Source organism: Coturnix japonica, chromosome Z, assembly GCF_001577835.2.
Source record: "Coturnix japonica isolate 7356 chromosome Z, Coturnix japonica 2.1, whole genome shotgun sequence".
Classification (NCBI taxonomy): domain Eukaryota; kingdom Metazoa; phylum Chordata; class Aves; order Galliformes; family Phasianidae; genus Coturnix; species Coturnix japonica.
Genome location: NC_029547.1, coordinates 56,154,040 through 56,175,021, shown reverse-complemented (window position 1 = coordinate 56,175,021; position 20,982 = coordinate 56,154,040). Strand labels below are relative to the sequence as shown.

At 37.1% G+C, this 20,982-nt stretch overlaps 1 protein-coding gene across 1 annotated transcript in view; it reads left to right on the top strand.

Annotated features, from left to right (window-relative positions):
* The window catches only part of XRCC4 (X-ray repair cross complementing 4), a 163,523-nt gene that overhangs the window by 59,683 nt on the left and 82,858 nt on the right, over positions 1-20,982 (top strand). The window contains 4 exon segments of the mRNA XM_015849760.2: positions 10,074-10,240; positions 11,397-11,408; positions 16,450-16,590; positions 17,245-17,348. Coding sequence (XP_015705246.1) covers positions 10,074-10,240; positions 11,397-11,408; positions 16,450-16,590; positions 17,245-17,348 — 424 coding nt within the window.

Here is a 20,982-nt window from a genome sequence, read left to right as displayed (position 1 = left end):
GCTAGTGAATCATAGCCTGGATAGATCCTGACCAGACCGTGTCACAGCTGTCAAAATTCAGTAGCTAAAGACCATTTCAGCACTGGCGGGATTAAGCTTCTCAGAAGTAGCTGATTGTATAGATACATGAAACAGGATGTTTCTAAGGAGTATAAACATGAAATACGGGAAATTTTCAAAGAGTTTGAAGGAAGAGTTATAGATATAGATCTAATGCTGTTCATAAAAGAAACATATCCATCTGTTTCTTGATACGTGTCTCATGGTGTCTAACTCCACCACTTTTATCTATCAATACTGCTCACCTAAAAAATAAAATAAATGTATGAGTATTATAACAATATCTGATGTATTAGGTATTTTTATGCAACATTTTTTGCTCTAGAACTGTCAGAAGAACCTGGTATTCTGGAGTCCAAATAATCCACATATCCTGCTAATTCTTGAAGGGTCAATATGATGGGGGGAGAAGAAAAATGAAACATGGAAATGAAGTAAATATTCATGATCTACAAATGTAAAAAATGTCCAACAGTCTACTGCTAGACTTTTCGCATAGTGTACCTAGTTGTGGATTATATTAAGAATTGTATGTATTATTCTGTTCATTTGAAGTAATGAAATGCCAATTCAAATTAGAAGGAAGTTTACTTCATCTTTTGAGCAATAGAGTGTGACATATATGCAGCTAAAGCTGCAAGTTCAAGTGTTAGTTTAACAAGATGAAGGCTGATAGAGATAAATAATGATACATAGATAACCAAGTCTGAGCAGTAGATAGAGAACTCTGTAATAGAAGGACCAGTGTCTGTCCAAAACCAGTGCATACAAACTGGGCGTGTATGTATTTAAAACCTTTTTTTTTTTTAAAAAAAAAGACAGACCTCCTTGGGCAACCTGTTCCAGTTCTTCACCACCCTGTGAGTGAAAAACTTACTCCTAATATCTAACATAAACCTCCCCTCTCTCAGTTTAAAACCATTTCATCTTGTTCTATCACTATCCATCCTCGTAAATTCCGTTCCCCTTCCTGTTTGATATGCATCTTTCAATTCACCCACAGTGATGGGCTAGGATATAGTTGACCTTCCTGGCTGCAAGCACACTCTGTTGGCTCATGTCCAGCTTCTTCTCTACCAGGACCTCCAAGTCCTGCTTTGCAGGGCTGCTCTCAAGGGTTTCTCCGCTCAGCATGTCTAAACACTTGGGATTACCCTGGCCCAAGTGCAGCACCTTTCGTATAGGCCCACTTTTTCAGCCTGTCCAGATACCTCTGGATGGCTTCCCTTCCCTCCAATGTATCAACTGCATCACTCTGCTTGGTGTCGTCTGCAAACTTGCTGAGGGTGCACTCGATGCCATCGTCTGTGTCACTGATGAAGATGTTGAAGGGCACCAGTCCGAGGGACACAGCTTGTGACCAGCGTCTGCCCTGACACAGAACCACCGATCACAACCCCGTGGCTGCAACCAGCCGAACAGTTTTTAATCCACTGAATAGTCCATGTTTCAAATCCATACCTCTCCAATTTAGAGAGAAGGATGTGGTGAGGGGCTATGTCCTTGACCTGTGAGAAGCTGAGGAACCATGTCTGTTTCAGGCAGAAGGGGTGTCTTCAGTCATTCTGGGAAGGGGGCTAATAGCATATCCTCAGTACCTACCGTGAAGTTATTCAGAGGACAGAGCTAAGTGTGTGTCAGGAGGGAGAGGGACAGCAGATATAACAGCAGCCAGAATTTCCACCTGGAAACCTCCTTGGGGATATTTGATGCCAGGTTGTACATGGCCCTGGGCAGCCCTACCTAGGGTGGCAGCCCTGCCTGTGGTTGGTTGGATGGTTCCTTCCAACCTAAGGCATTCTGTGACAGAGTGGAAAACTTTTTCTTTATGAGACTAGTCAAATATTGATACAGGTTGTCCAGAGAGGTTGTACAGTCTCAGTGATTAGAGCTCTCCAAAACCAAATGGGATTAACCCCAAAGCAGTAACAGTCTAATCTCTGAGTAGGCTCTTCTTTGGCAGGAGATTGAACTTGAGACCTCCAGAGGTCTTTCTAATTACTTAGCAATAGGAGTTTTCAGGATAGGAATTAGTTTTCAGCAGTGTACAGATTGGAATGGGTTGGATGGAAAAAAAAAACAACTTCTATGTGATAAAGCCTTTTTCAGCTTTACTTCTGCATCTTTCCACATGATCCTAGTATTCCCTCAAAAGGGAATCTTGGAAGCTATTTCTGCACTGTGCCTTGGTCCTACTTCTTAATCAAGTATATTGTGACAAATTTTACCGCGAACCTGACAGAGCACTATTCCAAGCACTACTGTGGTTGCATCTAGACAAGCAAATTAAGATTTTCTGAGAACGTTCCCAAGTATAGAGGCCGAATGGTGGGAAATGGTGTGGGTCCATACTCTTAGTCTTTTGCAGACTCCAGGGCAGGCTGGCTGCATGTGAAGTGCAGTTGGGAACAGTACCTGAAATGTCCTGACCCCCCAGATGTGCCTGCACGCTCTTTTGTAAAGTGGTAGTTGACATGGGCCAAGGACAAGCTGGGGCCCACCTAGAGCTGTCAATGTACAGAATGCTCGTATATTCTAGTACCTGGCAGTGTTCCCAATTTCTGCTTAGTTTATTGTATGGATGTAGCCTCCTTGCACTGTAGTCTCAAAGGATCTATGGTACCATGAATGCGTAGGTTTGACGGTGTGAAAAACAGCAAAGCACCCTCCAAAATATTTGTGAATCCCTGCCATAAAAAGTAGTAGATCCAGATGGAATTTCATTAGTTGATGTGCAGCAAATACAATGGGAGTTTATATGGAAGGTTTCTGCTGCGCAGTAAAAACCTGAAAAAAAAATAGCAATCACTTATGTCAGCTGTTCTGCTTCAGAATAAATGTAATGCCTTCATCCTGAAGGTAGATAGATTTTTTTATTTTGTTGGATTTTTTTTTGCAGGGGGGAGGAGGAGGTGATGAAGTAGTGCTTTTTCTCATAAATAACATTCAGGAGGGAAAGGCAAGAGTGGAGAAAGGCAGAATTTTTGTCTTAACGTTGATTTTTATACCTGATGATCATATTTTTATTCTGACTGATATAACTGGCAAGGTTTCCTGGCTTCCATGATATTCTGTAATTTTTCTAGCTTCCTAGAGTTTCCTGTTACAAAAGCAACTTCTGCTTTCACATATTATCATCACTGTATTATGCAAGTCCAGTATACTCTTTTTTTTTACCACACCCAGGGATGCCATGGTTACTGTTGAATGATTTCCCTGGAGATAATAGTGGCAAAACTTTAAAAAATCAAGACCACTCACTGATTGACTTAAGAAATAAAAATGGTATAATGCTTTCCAGATACGAGCTTGTAACAATACTTCCTTTGTATAAGCGACTAAGTGTCAGCATTGATTCATTTGTAGGTCATATTCTTTAACCCTGTACATGAATTTTCATTAACTTTTTCCTCTTTTTAAATACCTATGAATTTTCATAGAAAACTTTTTTTATTTTAATCAAAATTTTGATTATATCTTAATTTGGAGTTTGTGCTTTTGTGGAGTAGATGATTTTTGATGTCTGACTGATATTAGCATTAGGATAACTCCAGAAATCACAGTCTGTCTTCAGGAGTTCTAGCTCCAATTGAGAGGACAAAATCAGTCTCTTATATTGGCTAATGTAATTTAAGGGTGCAAGGGATGTGTTACCTTTTATTATCATAACATTAAATGTTATCTGGTAAGCTATGGCTAATCTCTGTCTGTGTGATAAAGAATTTCCTTTCTGTGTCATGCATAGGCAAGGTGATCAACTCTTGACATAAGGATAGTTTAGCTGATAGCTTTTAGCATCTTATCCTAGCAAAATTTTCCAAGTATAAATTTGTGCGGGAGCTGGAAAATTAATAAGTAAATCTTTTGTTTTGGTTTGGTTATTGGGATTCATATAGAAGCCTTTTTGAATGTTGAATACATTCAGTTTGAGACTGTGGAGGATATATTAAAAAAAAACCAACACTCTGATTGTTCCCCGGTCTCAATTCCCAAAGACCCAGCTGAAATTGTACTAACAGCATGGAAAGAGTAAACTACAGCAAGAAGCACTATCTAGAAATATCCTTCCTAGCATTGCTCCATCTTAGCCTGGGAGAAGTGTTGAGAGACACTCAGGATAGGGCAATGACAAAAGGATCTGTTGTTCCATGGGTCTATAGGGCTTTCCTGCTTCAGCACAAGGGTCACATCAGCTGTGATGGACTGCAGATTATGATAAAGGCTGGGAGAGACTACACAGCTGCTCCATGCTGGTGGGCTGATGCAGACATATTTTTTTCACACACATTCTTCATTAATATTTCCCTGGTGAAAGGACGTGTGCATAGATGCCACCTTGTAGGAGGCAGCACCTGTCTGCAAGGATGTAAAAGTTATTAGCTGAGTAAACCAGCTGAATGTCAGCACAGCTTGAAGGAGAGCACAGAGTTCTCTGAGTCCTACCCCAAAAGTGTAGGGAAGGTGAATGAGACTGTGATTTTGTGACAGACAGTATGCTAACTCATGCAGTTGAAACTCCTTTAATTTAATTCTCACAAAGAAAATATTTTGATTTAAAAATCAGACCTATTTATAGATATGGTATAAGTATGTATTTTTTTTGTATTATCATTTTCAAAGCAAAGGAAAAAGCAAAATTTTGAGGGCTAGGAACTAAGAATATAAAATGAACAGAAAAGAAGCAGCCCTTATAGCCTCCTATAGCCTGCCAGAATAAGAAAGTACAAAATCTAAATAAACCACGTATGGAATTTCCAGAATATATTTTGGATTACAAATACTGTTAGAAAGTGTATTTGCTGATACTAACAGCATGTCAAACAATGCAGATTCAGTAACAATTTCCATCCTTTTTTTTTCTTTTTTTCTTTTTTTCTCATAGACCAGTGTGTCATAATGAAAAATAGTTGCTATTGAAAATTATTTCCATGTTAGTATCTGGCTTTAAATTGTACTTTGGAAAAAAGCTTTCAGACACTTTTCATTCAGTGCATGACTTCTAATACTTACTGCCTTAGATACAATACCCTCAGTTCTGGTGGAATGAAGTGATACAGAGATCATTTGGCATATATGTATTTTTAATGAAAAATGAAATCTAGGTCTCATGTCTCTATACAGTCAAGTAATTTTCATGTGGTTTCAGACTTTTTTATGGAAAAGATTCTTGGAAGATGTTTTAATAGCAAGGCCTCTTCATTTAAATATTGGTACTTTAAAATTATAGAAAGAAAAAAAAAATTGAGAAGCTTTTCAGTTTTCTTCCAAAATGGTTTCTGCCTTGCAGTTGAAAACACTTCTTTATTCGTCTGTAAAGGACAAACAGTGTTTGGACACAGTGAGAGGTGATGGGAAAATGATGGTTTTGTTACAAACATCTGATTGTTGTTCTTATTGCTAAACTTTAATGGATAAGTGCTGGCTGTAATTTCTGATGAAGAGGATACAACTTTTAAAATTATTCTCTATTCATATGAATGCATCTTTGGAAACTAACAAAAAAACAAACAAAATTAAACAAACAAACAAACAAACAAGAAACAAAAAAAACCCCACCAACAAACAGCACCAAAACTATCCAACAATAAAGCAAACATTGAAGAGGAGCAGTGTATCAATTACAGTCAGTTTGCTGTCCCCTGGGACCTCTAAATCTGGTCATTCTCAGTGTGAATTAAGTGTTCAGTGCTTCACTGTTTTACATAATGTTTTTTTGAACTGTCTGAAAGAGGAAGTGAAAGGCAGCGTCTGCAGATGAGGCAAAGTTAGAGAGACCTGCAGCAGCTGGAAGAACAGCAAGCAGTACAAACTCATCTAGAAAGCAGCAGCGTGCAGCAATTCACAAAATGAGATTCGCCTGGAGAGTGTAGTCCCATTCAGATATGTTGTATGTAAATTTAGTTTAATGAAGTGTTAATGTTGACATTTCACTCAACACCATAAGCAAGATCTGTCCCTATTCTGCGAAGGACTTCAGAATCATGAAATAACACGAGTTGGAAGGGATCTGTAAGGATCATAAAATGCAACTCCTGACTCCACAGATGCTAAAAAAGTTAACTGGTTTTTATGGTATCCTAATCTTAAACCACTTCAGAATCATTCTAATACTCTTTTTAATTTTTGCAAGTCTGTTTTTGGAGAAATGAATGATTTTGTGTCTTTAGTGCATTTATAAAAAAAGAATAATATGTAGAAAAACCAGACTTCCCCCTCCCTCCCCCCCGCCCCCTTTTTTTTTCTGCGATCTTTTTTCCCAAATATTCAAATTTAAAATAATTCTGTCTTAGAGCTGCAAAGTATACATCTGTCCAAAATTCAAAAGCCTCAGCTCTAAAATGTTGTTATTTTGTGCATTTAGCACTTTGCTTTCGAGTTTGGAATTGCAGCAGAACCTTAGAGTAAAGCTGGCGTGAGACCTGGTTTTCTTTATATTGTTTTAGAAATGGCTCCTGATTTGCCTTCGTGCTTTGAAGGCAAAGCTGATCTGGCTGCCTTTTACGGTTTATCAGCCTCTCAGCACTAGGCTCTGTAGCACAGTGAGTGCCAATCAGTTGTAATTTGCTCAGATAACAGTGTTGCTATTGTTAGTGCTAACATTTCTGTTTGTTAAATTGGCAGTGCAGTAGCTGGCTGTAACAAATAATTTCATGCTGAAGAAACAAGTTGAGGAGGCTTGTCTGTACAGGATGTGTAGGATTCTCTATGAAGGTGGCAACTTAAAACCTCATCTCCAACATCACCTCTCCCTTTGGCTTAATAAGGGCCCTATTAAATATCCAGGGTTTTTCTGCACTGATGCATGCATGTACACCATGTGATATGGTGTAGTGTCAGTATGAAGGTCAGGCTCTAAAATGAACTCTCAAAATGATGTCTTGTTATTCCTCACATACCACCCACACCTTCTGGTTCAGGGGTTAGCAGCAGCACCATGTGCTCTGCTCTCTACAGCCTGACCTTCCTCCTCTTCCTTTTCAGCATTCATCAGAATGGTAGCTTTGGTATCTCTCAGTTCTAGAAAAGTATTTCTATGCAAATGGTGAAGGGCCTGCAAGGCAGGAGGTGTGAGGAATGTCTGCAGCCCCTGGGTTTGCACAGCTCTGATCTCAGGAGCTGAGGGGAGGCCTGATGGCGCCTGCAGCTCCTCACAGGGAGCGGAGGGGCAGCGCTGAGCTCTGCTCTGTGTGACAGCGACAGGGCCCGAGGGAACGGCATGGAGCTCTGCCAGGGGAGGGGAAAAGGTTCTTCATCAGAGGGCAGTGGGCATGGAACGGGCTGCACAGGGAAGCAAGCACAGCCCCGAGCTGACATAGCTCAGGGAACATTTGGACACCACTCTCAGACACAAGGTTTGGGTTTGGGTGGTCTGTGGAGCCAGGAGTTGGATTCATTGACTGTAGTGGTTCCCTGCCAACTCACGGTATTCTGTGATTCTAAGTGTATCAGCTTCTATTTTAGAAAGGATTCTATTTTTCCTTACAGATTTTCAAAAGTTCTTTTGTGGCAGTGATCTGTAAAGCTGAAGATATACTTTGCAGTTGGAAAGCCCCTTATGACACAAGCAGTATCATCTTATGTAATGCATTTAAGCTGAAATGCTGTTTGCTTATAATTGTGTACTTGTGAAATGTCTGCCATGTACTGGCTATGATTTTGATTGTGAACAGAACACAGCCTTTGGCTGCAATTCATTCCCACTAACGTCTTTTAGGAATATTCATATTTTATTGTCCTATGCTGAGTAAACAGTAAGTCAGAAAATGTGTATTTGTCCTCATTAAACACACTTATGTTTGCCCTATCTCAACTGATTATATTAAAGTATGAGACAAGACTGTGTACTCTTCCTGCTGCTTCTTCCACAGCGTTAAGTAGATCATGTTTCTATTTATCTGTGCTGCTATGCTTCTCTATCTCTGTGGCTAGTATTAAAGTGTGGCATGAATTCTTTATCCGTATAGTGTGATGGTAGCTTGCAAGTGATGAAAAGCAGTTTCCTTTATGCAAATATCCATCTTCGTTAATGCTGTCAGACAGCAAGTGTGATATCCAGGGAATACAGGTCACTTTGTGGGTTACTGATAATGTAATCTAATTTCCAAAAATAAATTAAATGAATCTTCTTATCTGTAGCCATCATATGTACATAAGCTAAAGGGAAACAGTATGTCAGATACTATACATGTGAATTCAAAGGAAAAATCAGAGGAGAATTTGAAACGAAATCTTTTCTGATTAATTAGACTCATTGAAGAAGTATCGTGATTTGTTGCAGAGACCGTCACAGATTAAGTATCTTATCTAGGCTGAAGAACTGATATTTACTTCAAATGTTCCCTAAAGGTCTCGGTGAGCAATTCCTAAATGGCATTTTACAGCAGACCATTATGTATAGTAGTAGTTAACTTCATTTTTAAAATAAGCATTAAGAAAAGCTTATTAAAAAAAAAATAAAAAAATTAAAAAATTGTGTTAACAAATGCTACTCTTCTTTTTTCATGGATGACTTTTTCTTCCCACATAAAATAAAGAAAATGTATGAAAAGGTAATTCTGTTTTTTAATAGGTGAGGTGCCACCACACAGACCGATATCTTCCCTAACTAATTTTTTTTTTTTAGCGTTAATGATGTGTTAAAGTTGAAAGGAGGTGAAATAGTTCTATTTGTAGGGAATGGTCACAGGAGATGTGAATCTTTTTAAAGATTCCAAGACATGTGAAAGGACCCCTTCTTCCACGTACTCAACCTTTCTATAGGCCTTTCCAATCAAAGTCTAGTCACTTTGATGGTTCTATTTCCAAAAGATCTATTTCTCCTATTGTTTTTGCTGGCCAGAATCTGAATTATGATGAACAGCCCAGTCTGCTTTTCTATAGCTTGCTCTCTGTGCTATCTTGTTCTCACGTCAGGCAGAGGTGGTGGTACCTCCAATGGCTTCTGTGTACTTGAGCAGCAACAGAAGTGCAGCTGAAGGCACTTCAGATTCTCCCCTTCATCTGCACACAGAAGAGCACCAATCAGGTCCTTCATTCCTCATTTGTGTTTCTTAGATCACATGTGTGACCCCGTTCACACAGCCTCTCTATACATCTGCGGTTGCCCCAGTCATGTTGTACATATTTATATCTTCATCCAGCTGTGTGTGTTTATAGTTTGGTTCATAGAGTCTTGTGCATATGGCTGAGCTGTTACTCCTTTAGTGTAATAGAAACAACAACGTTCTGCCTGCCAAACCAGGCAGAACAAAGCTCTTCAGACCTCTTGTACATTCTATATGTCATCCTAATTGCAGAAGAAATGCAACTGTTTGCTATAGATCCCATCTTTTTGTCTCAGTGAATTATTGAGGCTACCAATTTAACTGAGGGTCTCTTTTTATTCTTAAGGGCTTTACAACTGAGCCCACAGTAGGAAAACTTTGGGGCTAGTTTCTGCATATGAGGTGCAGAAGGGTCATAGGTGGGCATAAAGCTACTTTAAATGAAAAGTAATTAGTGTTCTTTGGTTTTATCTTTAATTTTTCTGATTGTTTTAATATGGAATTGTCAAAACAGAAAGCAAATTACATATTTCGTAGGTCAAATAGCACGGACAGTGCTGGCATCACAGAAAGTTTTTCAGGTCCTGTCATTCTCATGCATCTTGTGTAAAACTTGTGATTATATCTTTATATCACTGACCTTCTGTGTTTTGTACTGGAGCAGACTGTTGCTATGTCATATTACACTTCCTCTATTGTACGTCTTTTCCTGCCATTATAAGGTATGTCAGTGTTTTCTTCCTGTGTGTATTGAATGGCACATGTCCAGTAAGACATTGTTGGCTGCTTAAACAATTGGAAAATATATTACTCCACATGCTGCTTCTCATTACAAACATATTATATCCTTCTGAACACAAGAACTGTGAAGTATTTCTTATATCTGTGCTTACTAAACTTGTGAATTTTCTGGAGGGGTGCTTTGTGATCTTTACATAAGAAATAACTCAGTCTTTTCTTTTGTCCTAGTTTAGACTTGGATCTCTGAAGCTGCAAAAAGTGTCATGTCCAGCTGATGTGGTTAAAGAGCTGATTGGCTATTGTCTGGACTGCTTAGGAGGACTCCAGGTGAAAAACAAGCACCTGCAAAAAGAAAATGAGAGGCTTTTCTGTGATTTGAGTGATGTTGAGAAAAGGTAAGTTCAGAAGGGTATTCACAAATCATTCTGGAGAAAATCATACACATATTCAGTGTTCAGAGGGTGATGAGGCCCTGGATAGCTGCCCAGAAAAGCTATGGATGATGAGCCCTTGGAAGCGATCAAGGCTGGGTTGAGTGAGGTCCTGGGCAGCCTCATCTGGTGGGAGGCAACCTGCCCATGGCAGGAAGGTTGGAACTGAATGGTCTTTGAGGTCTGCTACAACCTAGGCTATTCTACAATCAATGCAGACTTTGCTGATGGATACATTTGAAGTCATATAATGTGAAATGCACACTGTATTTTTTTAAATTTTTTTTTTTTTGATTGAGGAGAGTTCTGCACTTAAATATTTGCAGCATATGTGATCTTCTTCCTTTTTCAAAGATAAAACTGATATCCCAGGCCTTGCATTAAAGCTGTTTTTAACCTTATGTAGTGAAAAACAAATCACCCCTTTTTTGCAGAATCCTTTCCACTCTTCAGCGAGCTGGTATTTTTCTTTCCCTTCTATAACCCTTATGACTAGCACTTTGAATCATTTTTGACTGGTAAGTAAGTTGCTGTTGCTTTAATCTTTCCTTTGGTAGCAACCAGAATAGAAAATGAGGATGCTGTTATAGGAAAGAGGATCATGTGGCGTATTTCATTAACTACCATTTCATTTATGGTTTGAATTGCCTGGTACTGCACACTGCACTGAAGTCATCTATGCTTACTTTAGCTAGTATAAGGTGGTTAGCATGTATAAGTCAGAGATTTATCTTGGCTTTCTGTAGCTTTATCTGAAGAACCATGTTTAGGAAGACCGATGAAAGCATGTAGCTAATTGGTGTTAATTTATCTTGAAAAGCAGAGCTAGCTTTTGGAAAGAGTTAGTTTTGTTTCTCTCTCATTAAAGTGAGTAACAGTTTTTCCTGACAATCTCCCTAACAAGCATGCTGCCTTCCTAAATAGTGTTTTATTGCCTAACAGTGTATTGAACAATAGTGTATTGTATAACCAGTATGCAGCACTGTGTTACACACTAATGTGTAGTAGGCATTACTGCTTATATCAATTTCCATGGTGGTGTACCACTTTTAAAGAGTAACCCCAAAGAAAGATTCATAGTTTCCCGACAACCTTCGGTCTGTAAAGCAATGTATTCAAGACTTTGAAAAGTGTTGTTTTTTCTCTAGTGTGTTTATATTTTGATAGTAAAAACATGATTTTTCAAAATAAATACTGTTGTGCCATCATCAGACTTTGATCATGCCCCCTAAATAGAGTATAAATAAAGTATAATAATTTTCATCTAAACTTTAGATTTTTCTCTTCTCTTTTTCTTGCCTAAGCTATTTAATGCAGCCACATTGCTATTTTGGCCTCCTTTGCTGGGCCAGGTTGCTGAAAGTTTAGTGGAGCTGAACAAAAGCTTTGTCTGCGGTTGTTCACTAGAGAGCATTTCAAGTTTCATGTTCTGTATCACGTTTGTGGTTGAGAAGTAAAAAGTAAAACCAAGTATGAAGCATATGGAGGAAGAATAGCTCTCCCTCTTTTACATGAAACTAAGGCAAATCAGCTCAAATTCAACACTTCTCGCTCACTTCAGGACATTATTAGGATCAAAACAGAGTGCAGACTTGCAAGGTTTTTTTTGTTCAGTTTGGGTGGAATAATAAGCAAGGAGAACTAAATGGAATAATTCAGTCACCTCTTTTCCATTTTCCTGCTCTAATTTTCTGCCAGTCATTAAAGTTTAATGAGCTCAGCAGCTTTAAAAATCCTTATCCTCTGGTGTTCCTGGTGCTCCTGAAAGCTCTTTCTGCTTTCCGTAGCCTCAATAAAATGAGTAACAAGTTTCATTCAAGAAGTTACACCTGCTTCGTGAGCAGTCTGTAGACTAAATTCCAACCCTTGTCTGCTGTTGGCAATTGCCTGAATGTACAGGGCTGCTCCAAAAGTAATGCTTCCTATTTCATGAGGTTGGCCTATGATATCAGAAGCAGACATTGGGGCTATGGCAGTAGAGACTGAACCTTTCCCCCAATATTTTTCTATATTTACTTCCATGTGATAGATGGCAGCAGAGGGGGAGTCTTTGACAAGGTGGTATCTGACATAGAATTGCAGTTGAAGCAAAGGGGTGTCGTTGAATTCTTCCACATGGAAAAAAAATGGCACCAAATAACATTCACTGATGTTTGCTGAATGTTGATGGAGACCACAGAGTGGATGTGAGCACAGTGAGATGATGGCTGGTGCATTTCAGCAGTGGGGACAAAAGTGAGTCACCTTCACTGGTGCAGATTGTTTCAATCATAGCATGCAGGCTCTTGTTCATTGCTAGTGAAAAATGCACAGCTAATGGTGGTGACTTTGTTGACAAATAGTTTATTGTAGCTGAGAATTTCCTCATGAAGTGGTGTTGTGCACTTTGTATCTTTTGTTATTTCCACGGAAATAAATATGAAGCATTATTTTCAGAATGACCTATGTATATGAGATAATCAGCTCTATCTGTATATATATGTAATCTATATGTTGTCAGCAGTTTTCTGACATGCCTAAGAATGGACATGACAATTCTGTCACACCTCAGAGATGGATAAGTTGAATTATCAAAGCAGAATAGCCATAGCTTTTATTTCATGTAGATAATTAAGGTAATAAATATAAAACAGTAATAATCTTTAAGAAAATAATTTGTTGGCAAATAAAGCAAAAGTTAGATATTTGTATGTGGTATTTATTTTTTATCAAGCGTCTAAAATTAGGGTAGACAAACAAAGATCAAAATAGCTGCGGATTGATGTTGTGGTCAGCTATAGTGACAATATGTTTAAATCACAAACAACTTATAAAAATGCAGGTTAGGTAGCTTGGCACTTGAAATTGGCTCTTCAGAAAGAGCTCATTGAAATTCCATACCAACACCAATGCTGGGGGAAGGGAGGTGTGAATCTGAAGTGTAGTATAAAGTACAGTAATTATTTTAAAACACAAAGGACAGGGATAGATAGGTAGCACATTTCTAGTTTTTGAGTGTGGAAAATGCATAAATGTCAGCAAGCTGCATAGTTCACATTAAATTTTGTGAAGCATGTATGATCTCTATATTTAGGCAGCACAGAAGGACTGGACAAGTACATTATTTTCTGAATTACTTATCATAACCATTCTTAATACTAGCTGTTTTGTGTAGCATGTGCAATTTTACAGATGAAAATCAACTTGTATGTCTAGCTCACTAAAGGTATTGTATAAAAGACAGATCTTTAAAGCAGAAAATATGAAGCACATGCAAATAAGAGTTGTCCCATTCTATCCATTAAATGCTGTTTATTTTCATTATACTTGAAAATTGTCTTTGAGATCAGTAGCTCCTTTTTTTGTCCTGGAGAGACTGTAATTTGGTGAGACAAATCACGCACAGGCACGAGCATGTGATAAATTGGAGTGAAAGATTGTGTTTGTAACTGATGAGGTACTGGAATGAAACCCAGCCAGCTTTGCTTTGTGGTACATAATTCAGGTAATGCATGCCTGAGTGAATCCTGAAGGCTGTACCAAGCTGCAGCCTGAGCCATCCCCTTAAATGCAATCATGATGCAATCAGTGATACTCTGTTCTAGCAGCAGAAGACTGCTACATTTTTAGCTATTTCGTGCCCTATAATGTTATTAATTAAAGCCAATGACTTGCACGTTTAGCATTACCATGAAACTATATCACATTCGCCCTTTAGTTAATGCTACGCCAGTTGAATTTCTATATGTGAGGAATATACATATGCATGAATTCCTTTAAACAATTAAAATAAAATGAAAAAATATGTTTACATCAATGAATATATTAATGCATAATTAAATAATGGTATTCTACAAGTTGACTTTACCTACTGTGTCCTTCTCTCAGGAACACTTAATATCCTCTTATATGCATACACTAAGTGAGTATTTTAGGATACCTTTATTTTATTCCAAAGCACCAAGATGCTGGCTACTCTTGCAATAGATTCTGTGTTTCTTATGGTCCAGGCAGTATCAGCCACACTCCATTAAGGGTCTGCAGTTACATGGATTTTCATCAAAAGATATCTTTGCAGGATTCAAGGGACTTCATTGGAATTGCATTATCTGGTGCCTTTTTGGCCAAGCAATGGAAATGTCTTAATGTGGCAGTTTAAATCAACCTCAGTTGCTCTGCCATTGACCAGTTCACGATGAAAATGAAGGAACAGCAGTAAACACTTTCTTTACTTAAATTGTTTCGTGGGGGAGAGGGGAGTTTTCTAAAGGTCTTGATTTTAATATCCATATTTAACAGGGGGAAAAAAAAAAAAAAGAAAAAAAAAAGCCTTTCCATTTTTTATGTATATGGACATAATTATTTTCAAGCACATAAATGACAATTTGCCCTATTGCTGCTTTTTAAAAATTATTTATTATTTTTTATTTATTTATTTATTTTCTGTAATGTCTGAAAGCTGCTTGTAAGTGTGAGTCAATCCCTGTCCTTACCCTTTTCCTTTTGTGAGTTAGTCAAGGCATGCCTGGTCCCTGTATTTTGGTTTATGGTTCTTTGTACTTTGATATTATGTCTGTTTGTTCACCACTAAACAGTTAACTTTCCTTTAATAGGTGGAAAGCCTCCTGATACTTGATTAGTACGTATGATCTTTCATTTAGGAATTATTGAACCGATCTATATGGTAATGATGTTCTGTTATTTGCATTTAAATTAGATGAATTATTTATCAAGTATGTCCCTAAAGCATTGCACTGTAGGCTTAATACTTGATGAGATTATTTTCTGTTGTCTTTCTTCTTACATCATATATGGTTTTGATCTACGAATGAAATAATCAGAATTTATATAGCAAGTATGCTGAAGTTACTTATCTTATAAATTAATATTTTTAAAATCTGTTATGCATATGTGTTTAGTTCTAAAAAAAGCCTTCTGAACATTTTTCACCATATTCGCATAGGCTAGTGCAAAGGATGCTGTTTATAAGTTATTGCTATTTGAAGGAATACAAGTAGTTGTCTTAATCAGCAAGACCATCAAGATGTTTACTTGTTGCCATCTACTACTGAAGTATTGGGGTTTCAACTCCAGGACTAAAAAATTATAAAATACTAGAATAACTAAATGAGGACATTTACAAGTCCCTTTCTTCAGTGTTCTCGTGCTTATTTATATTCCAGTTTTGCCTTTCTTATATCTGAGTATACAGATGTATGTATATACACATTCTTAATTTTAATAAACACCATTTTGTTGAAATCCAGCTACCTACACATTAAACTTTTAAAAACACACACAAAAATATTTTTTTTTGCTCTGAAAATTATTGACATCTTTAAAACCATTTTCACATAATTTAATCCTAACAAGTAATTCTGGCTGGTTCAGAAAAGTGGTGGCTGTCAGTGCTCACAATATCTCAGTTGCGTGTCTCTTAGAAACGGTGTCCACCACACTAGAGCTTTTAGGTTTTTTGCCTTTGGATGAATAGGAAGATTACTGGTGCCATTACGTGTTGCTCCAAAGCCCTGCTGAGATTCTGCATACCACTGTTCAGCAGGGCAAGGCATGCTCATCTGCTGATGGAAAACTATTGAATCGACTTCTGTATCAGCCACATCTGCCACTAGGAATGAGATCAGTATCTGCATGAGTGGCCTGGATTGTACACTGGGCACCTTGGCCTGACTCTGTGTTCTGTTTCTTATTTTTTGTTTTGTTTTGTTTTGTGGGAATTTTGAAGTGCATTTCAAGTATGTAGGCCAGATTTGGTGCCTGTCAAGATTAAACGTATCTATTTGTAATCTCATTATGTGTATCCTGCTAAGCTGTGCCCACTCCGGCGAATTCAGTACTGAAATGAAAGAGCAGTTGTGCCTACTTAACTTTGAGTTGTCTGAGAGATGTGTGTAAAAATCTATTAAATATATATATATAAATATATATATATATATAATTTTTTCCTGTTTAAAATGTTCTTCCAATAGTTATGTTCATTGCACATTTCTGTGAAAGAAGCTGCTTCAGGCCTGTTTCAGTTGAAAGATGCTGGACTAGTTATGCAGTGTGTATTATGGAAATTCCTGTAGTAGGAAGGCTGTCTTCTATACTGAATTTTCTTCCAAAAAACACACAAATTTTTAAAAAAGAAATGATGTGTGAAGTAAGCCAGAGTTAATTTTGTCTTGTAGGCTGGAANCTAAAGAAGAGCTAGAGGCAGATCTTTATCATCGGTTTGTTTTGGTGCTGAATGAAAAGAAGACGAAGATAAGAAACTTGCAGAAGCTGTTGAAGGAAGCTAAAGAATTTGCAGTGGATGCTCAATGTGCAAGGTATCTCCTGATTTCCCCGAGACACTTGGTATCTCATCTGGCACATATTTTGGCTGATTTTCTGTTACTTTAGCCGTAGAATTGAGTGACAGTTCTTTCTGGCAAAGTTCTTGGTTATCCAAAACAGCTATGTTACTCGTGAAAGCAGAGGATTCTTTGGAGAGTCATTGCAAATAGCAACATACTGTTTTGGGCTCTGTACCCAATAAATAAATATTACTTGAATCTCCCCTCTACAGTATTCCATTAGGATGCAGTTAATTTTTCCAGACATTGTGCCATTTCTATAGTGGAATTTTTGTATACTTTCTTCTCCAATTCTTTGATTCATTTTCTCCTTTGGGAAACAAAAATATCTAAATCTGAATGTTTTTATTTGCTTTTAATTTTAAAAGTAGACTTAGAAGCTGAATTTTTCTAACGCTGCATCACGCTTCTATTTGTTTACCATTTTTATGTAGCTTTGTTTTATAACTGCTATTTTAATCAGTACTTCTACCTGATTGTTCTCGGTGTATTAAGCATAACTCTGGGGACTCCATGTTGATTTGTATCAGCTTGCATTGTCTCTAAGACAGTACAGAAATAATTATAATTTTTCTCAGGGTTAGTAGAAGGAAATACGAGCTTTTTTTCTGTTTCTTCTCTTTCTAGGGACAGTGTAGCTACAACACAGATGGCAACAGAGAAAGAAAATGAATATGATGACAGCACTGAGGAGGAAAGTGAAAATTTAATACAGCCCTCATTACCATCAGGTAAGGCAGAATGTACTGTCTTTGGGGAATATAATGGGCAGGACAATCACTTTACAAGAATAAACCTTAATGAAGACAAAATACTACCTGACAAGCTGTTCAGTGACAAGCCAACCTGTAAGCCTTAAAAATATCTCTCTTTAAGCAGAGTATAATACTGGAATATTCAGATTGAAGAGAGGAAGTTTAAATGCATATTGCATGAGTGAAAGTGCTGTCTTTTCTTCCAAAATGACAAATTGCATACTTTACAGAACTAATTGTAGTCTAATAGTACCTCAACTATCAACAGTTCCTTTTTAAGTTCTAGGAATCTTGAAGCATATCCCATAACTGCTAAAATGTAAAATGAAGTTCTTGACAGTTTCAGCAGTGTTTAAAAAGGGGAAAGCAAAGGGGCTTAACTGCAACCAGATAAATAAATAAATAAAAGCTCTGCACACATTTTGCATAATAAAATGGAATAAAAATGTATTTATAACAGAACTAATCTTAACTTCCCTATGAATTTTTGTACTTGTGAAGGTGCTCATAAAATTCAGTTTGACTGAGTTTTCTAGTATTGGTAGTGTATGGGACATAGCAGTAGCCCGTTCTGCAGTATAAGATATTTAGCAGTGAGTCATAAGATACTTTTTGCAAAACAGTAAGAATCTGCAAGATGAATGCTATCACTGTTCTAAAACTTCAGTGGCATTTGCCATATAGTTATCATGAACTTCTCCTCAGATCTAATAAGTTCTCTTACTGGTGCTTTCTATTTCTACTATAGATGATGGTAATTAAGAACAACAAACAAGTTATTAGTGCGCAGCTGGGAAGCTAAAATGTCCACGGCCCTGACAGAAGTGGCGTTAGAATTTGTAATTCATAACTTTGTTTGTTGAGGACTTACTACTATAATACAAAACCGGCAGAGCTTCAGACAAATGAATAAAACAAAGAATCTGCAGCTATGGAAATAAGTGATTTTTTATAGGCATGTGATCTGCAGTTCAGAAAACATTTTCTTCAAGTATTTTTTAGTAAGCTCAGATAACATCAAGAGAAATACTTCCTACTTAGTGAAAACACAAGAGAAGTAAAAAAAATTACTGATTCTTTTGCAAGGTTCCATAGGACTTAACTAGATCAGGGAGTTGTTTGAGACAGACAAATAATTTCCAAAAAAAGAAGGGAAACCTCACTGCTCAAGCTATAATGAGGGTGTGAACTGATCAATGTTGCTGGGGGAAAAAAAAAAAAAAAAAAAAAAAGTGCATTTTTATTTCCACTTTAGTTTTAACCTAAATTTGAAGGTTAATTTATATATATATTTTTAAAACGCTAAATTTTCATTTTCCTCCTAAACACTTGCTCATTTTCTTTCTTTGTAGCCATTTGTGTTGTAGCTATACTATGGGAAAAGAGGGAACAGAAATAAAAGCTCATATTTCCCTCTACTATCCCCGAGAAAAATTATAATTATTTCTGCACTGTCTTAGAGACAATGCAGGCTGATACAGCTCAACATGGAGTCTCCAGGGTTATGCCTAATATGCCCAGAAGGACAGACTGAAATATCAGATATTTAAAAAGTTGTTAAAAAAAAAAAAAAAAAGTGTTTTGTGTTGTCTTTGAGAGATATGGTCCTTTGATTATGTCTAAAGAATTCTTTCAACTGCAAGATTTGAGCATAAAGATTAAAATATCTTTTTGGTACTACAGTCAATTTTTTCATGGCAAAAGCACTTGTAAATCTTAGGTCAGATGGTACTCCTTGTGTACCCAGCCTTCTCTTTTTGTGAGTGCATATGAGAGCCACACTTCTACCCCCATGCAGTAGTACCTGAAAAGCAGACATCTTCAATAACTACATTTTATTTCAACTTAGGGAGAAAAAAATAGTTGTGGCATAACTTATCTCCATTCTCCTATAAACTAGGTGATACATGAAAAGAGCTGTGAAATCATTTTAAAATTAACCAGTTAGAATATAATCAATTGTAAAGTTTAAAAACCTGGCTGTGTCTTAGTTTCTGGTACATTTTTAATGGAATGTTTGGAACACTGAGGGGATTCCCGGTGATTTAGTAAAGAAGTTGCCAATATTGACCCAAAGGAAAGGTAAATTAAATGATATATTCAATTATAGGTATATGACTCAGATGTTGATCTGAGGCAAATGTCAGAGAAGGTCTTAATGAAGAAAAATATCAAGAAGAAGAATAAGAAAGGTTAGTTTCAATCCTTGCGCAGGTGCAGAAACTGATGAATGCAGGCTAGATACTTGTTTGTTGTGTAATGAGATTACCAACAGGGTGAAGAAGATAAAAGGAGAAAATAATAGATTTTGACTTCTATAAGACATCATTCCACACCGCATTTTGTTCAAGTAACTGGAATGTGGAAATTAACCAAATATATGGCATATAGATTCTCAAGCAAGGTAATATGTCTTTCTGAAAATACAAATGGAAAATTATCATTCTTGAATCTGTACACTGTGAAGTTGAAGATAATTTATATCAACCAATTCGCATTTGTGAAACACTGCCTGTAACCGTACTGCATGTACTCCTAACACAGTTTAATGCAATGATTTCCAGAGCTTTGATAGATATCTTTTGCTTGAGAAGACTAGCAGTGTCTCAAGTTTTGCTTGGTCCAGTCCCTTTTACTACATAAAGATCAGTACATCTGAGTATTGTCACTTTACCTTCCCCTTCTTTTGCATCCTGCTTCATATTGCACCCATTTTGGGACTGCAGCAGGGCTGTATCTGACCTCGCAGCTTAAAACTTGACCACAATAGTTCATCTGGTCTCTGCCTGACCTGCTACAGTTTTGTGTCTTCCCACTTCTACCTGCTAGTAGAAGCTACTTTGGGAAATAAAGAATGTGTAGTCAGTGATTCAAAAATGTAAAATATAGGTGAAATGTGTGATTTCTGAGTAAAGACATTACATTGCACCTTGACCCAGGAGCATATTTGAGCATCCAGACTTAAAATGTTAGCAAATTGGGGACAGTAACATAGTGATGATATTGAAGGGACTGGCAAATGATTTATGTAAAATACTAGGATGAATTTTAAGCAGCCATCGCAGTCATGTTCTAAAAGAAACTACAATTGAGATATTGTGATAGTAGATGATCTTTCCATCCAGCTATTATTATTTAACTTGACTAACTGCAACTTGACACTTTCTCTGAATGTACTCAAGACCTGTCTGGACACCTTCTTGTAACCTACTTTAGGGGGTAGATTGGACTTGATCTCCAGAGATCCCTTCCAGTCACTAAGATTCTGTGATATATGTTAAATAGTTGAATTGCATAAGAAAACCTCCATATGTCATCTACGTAAAGACGCTTACTCATGCATGAACTTTCATCCAGGCTGCCAGATAAGTTTTCAACTTCTTTGCATCAGCAGGTTGCATTTTTCTGTTTAGCTTTGCAGAAATTTTCTGTAAGGACCTTTTTCCTACAATAAGGACCAGTCTGTAAATAAAATTTACTTAAAAATTTAGATGTTTGACACTTACATTAGTAATGTTAGTAGGTATGATATATGGTTTGTTTATTGATGGCAGTCTACTTCATGACATAAATCTAAAATCAACTGAAATATGCTATTGTTTCAAATCTA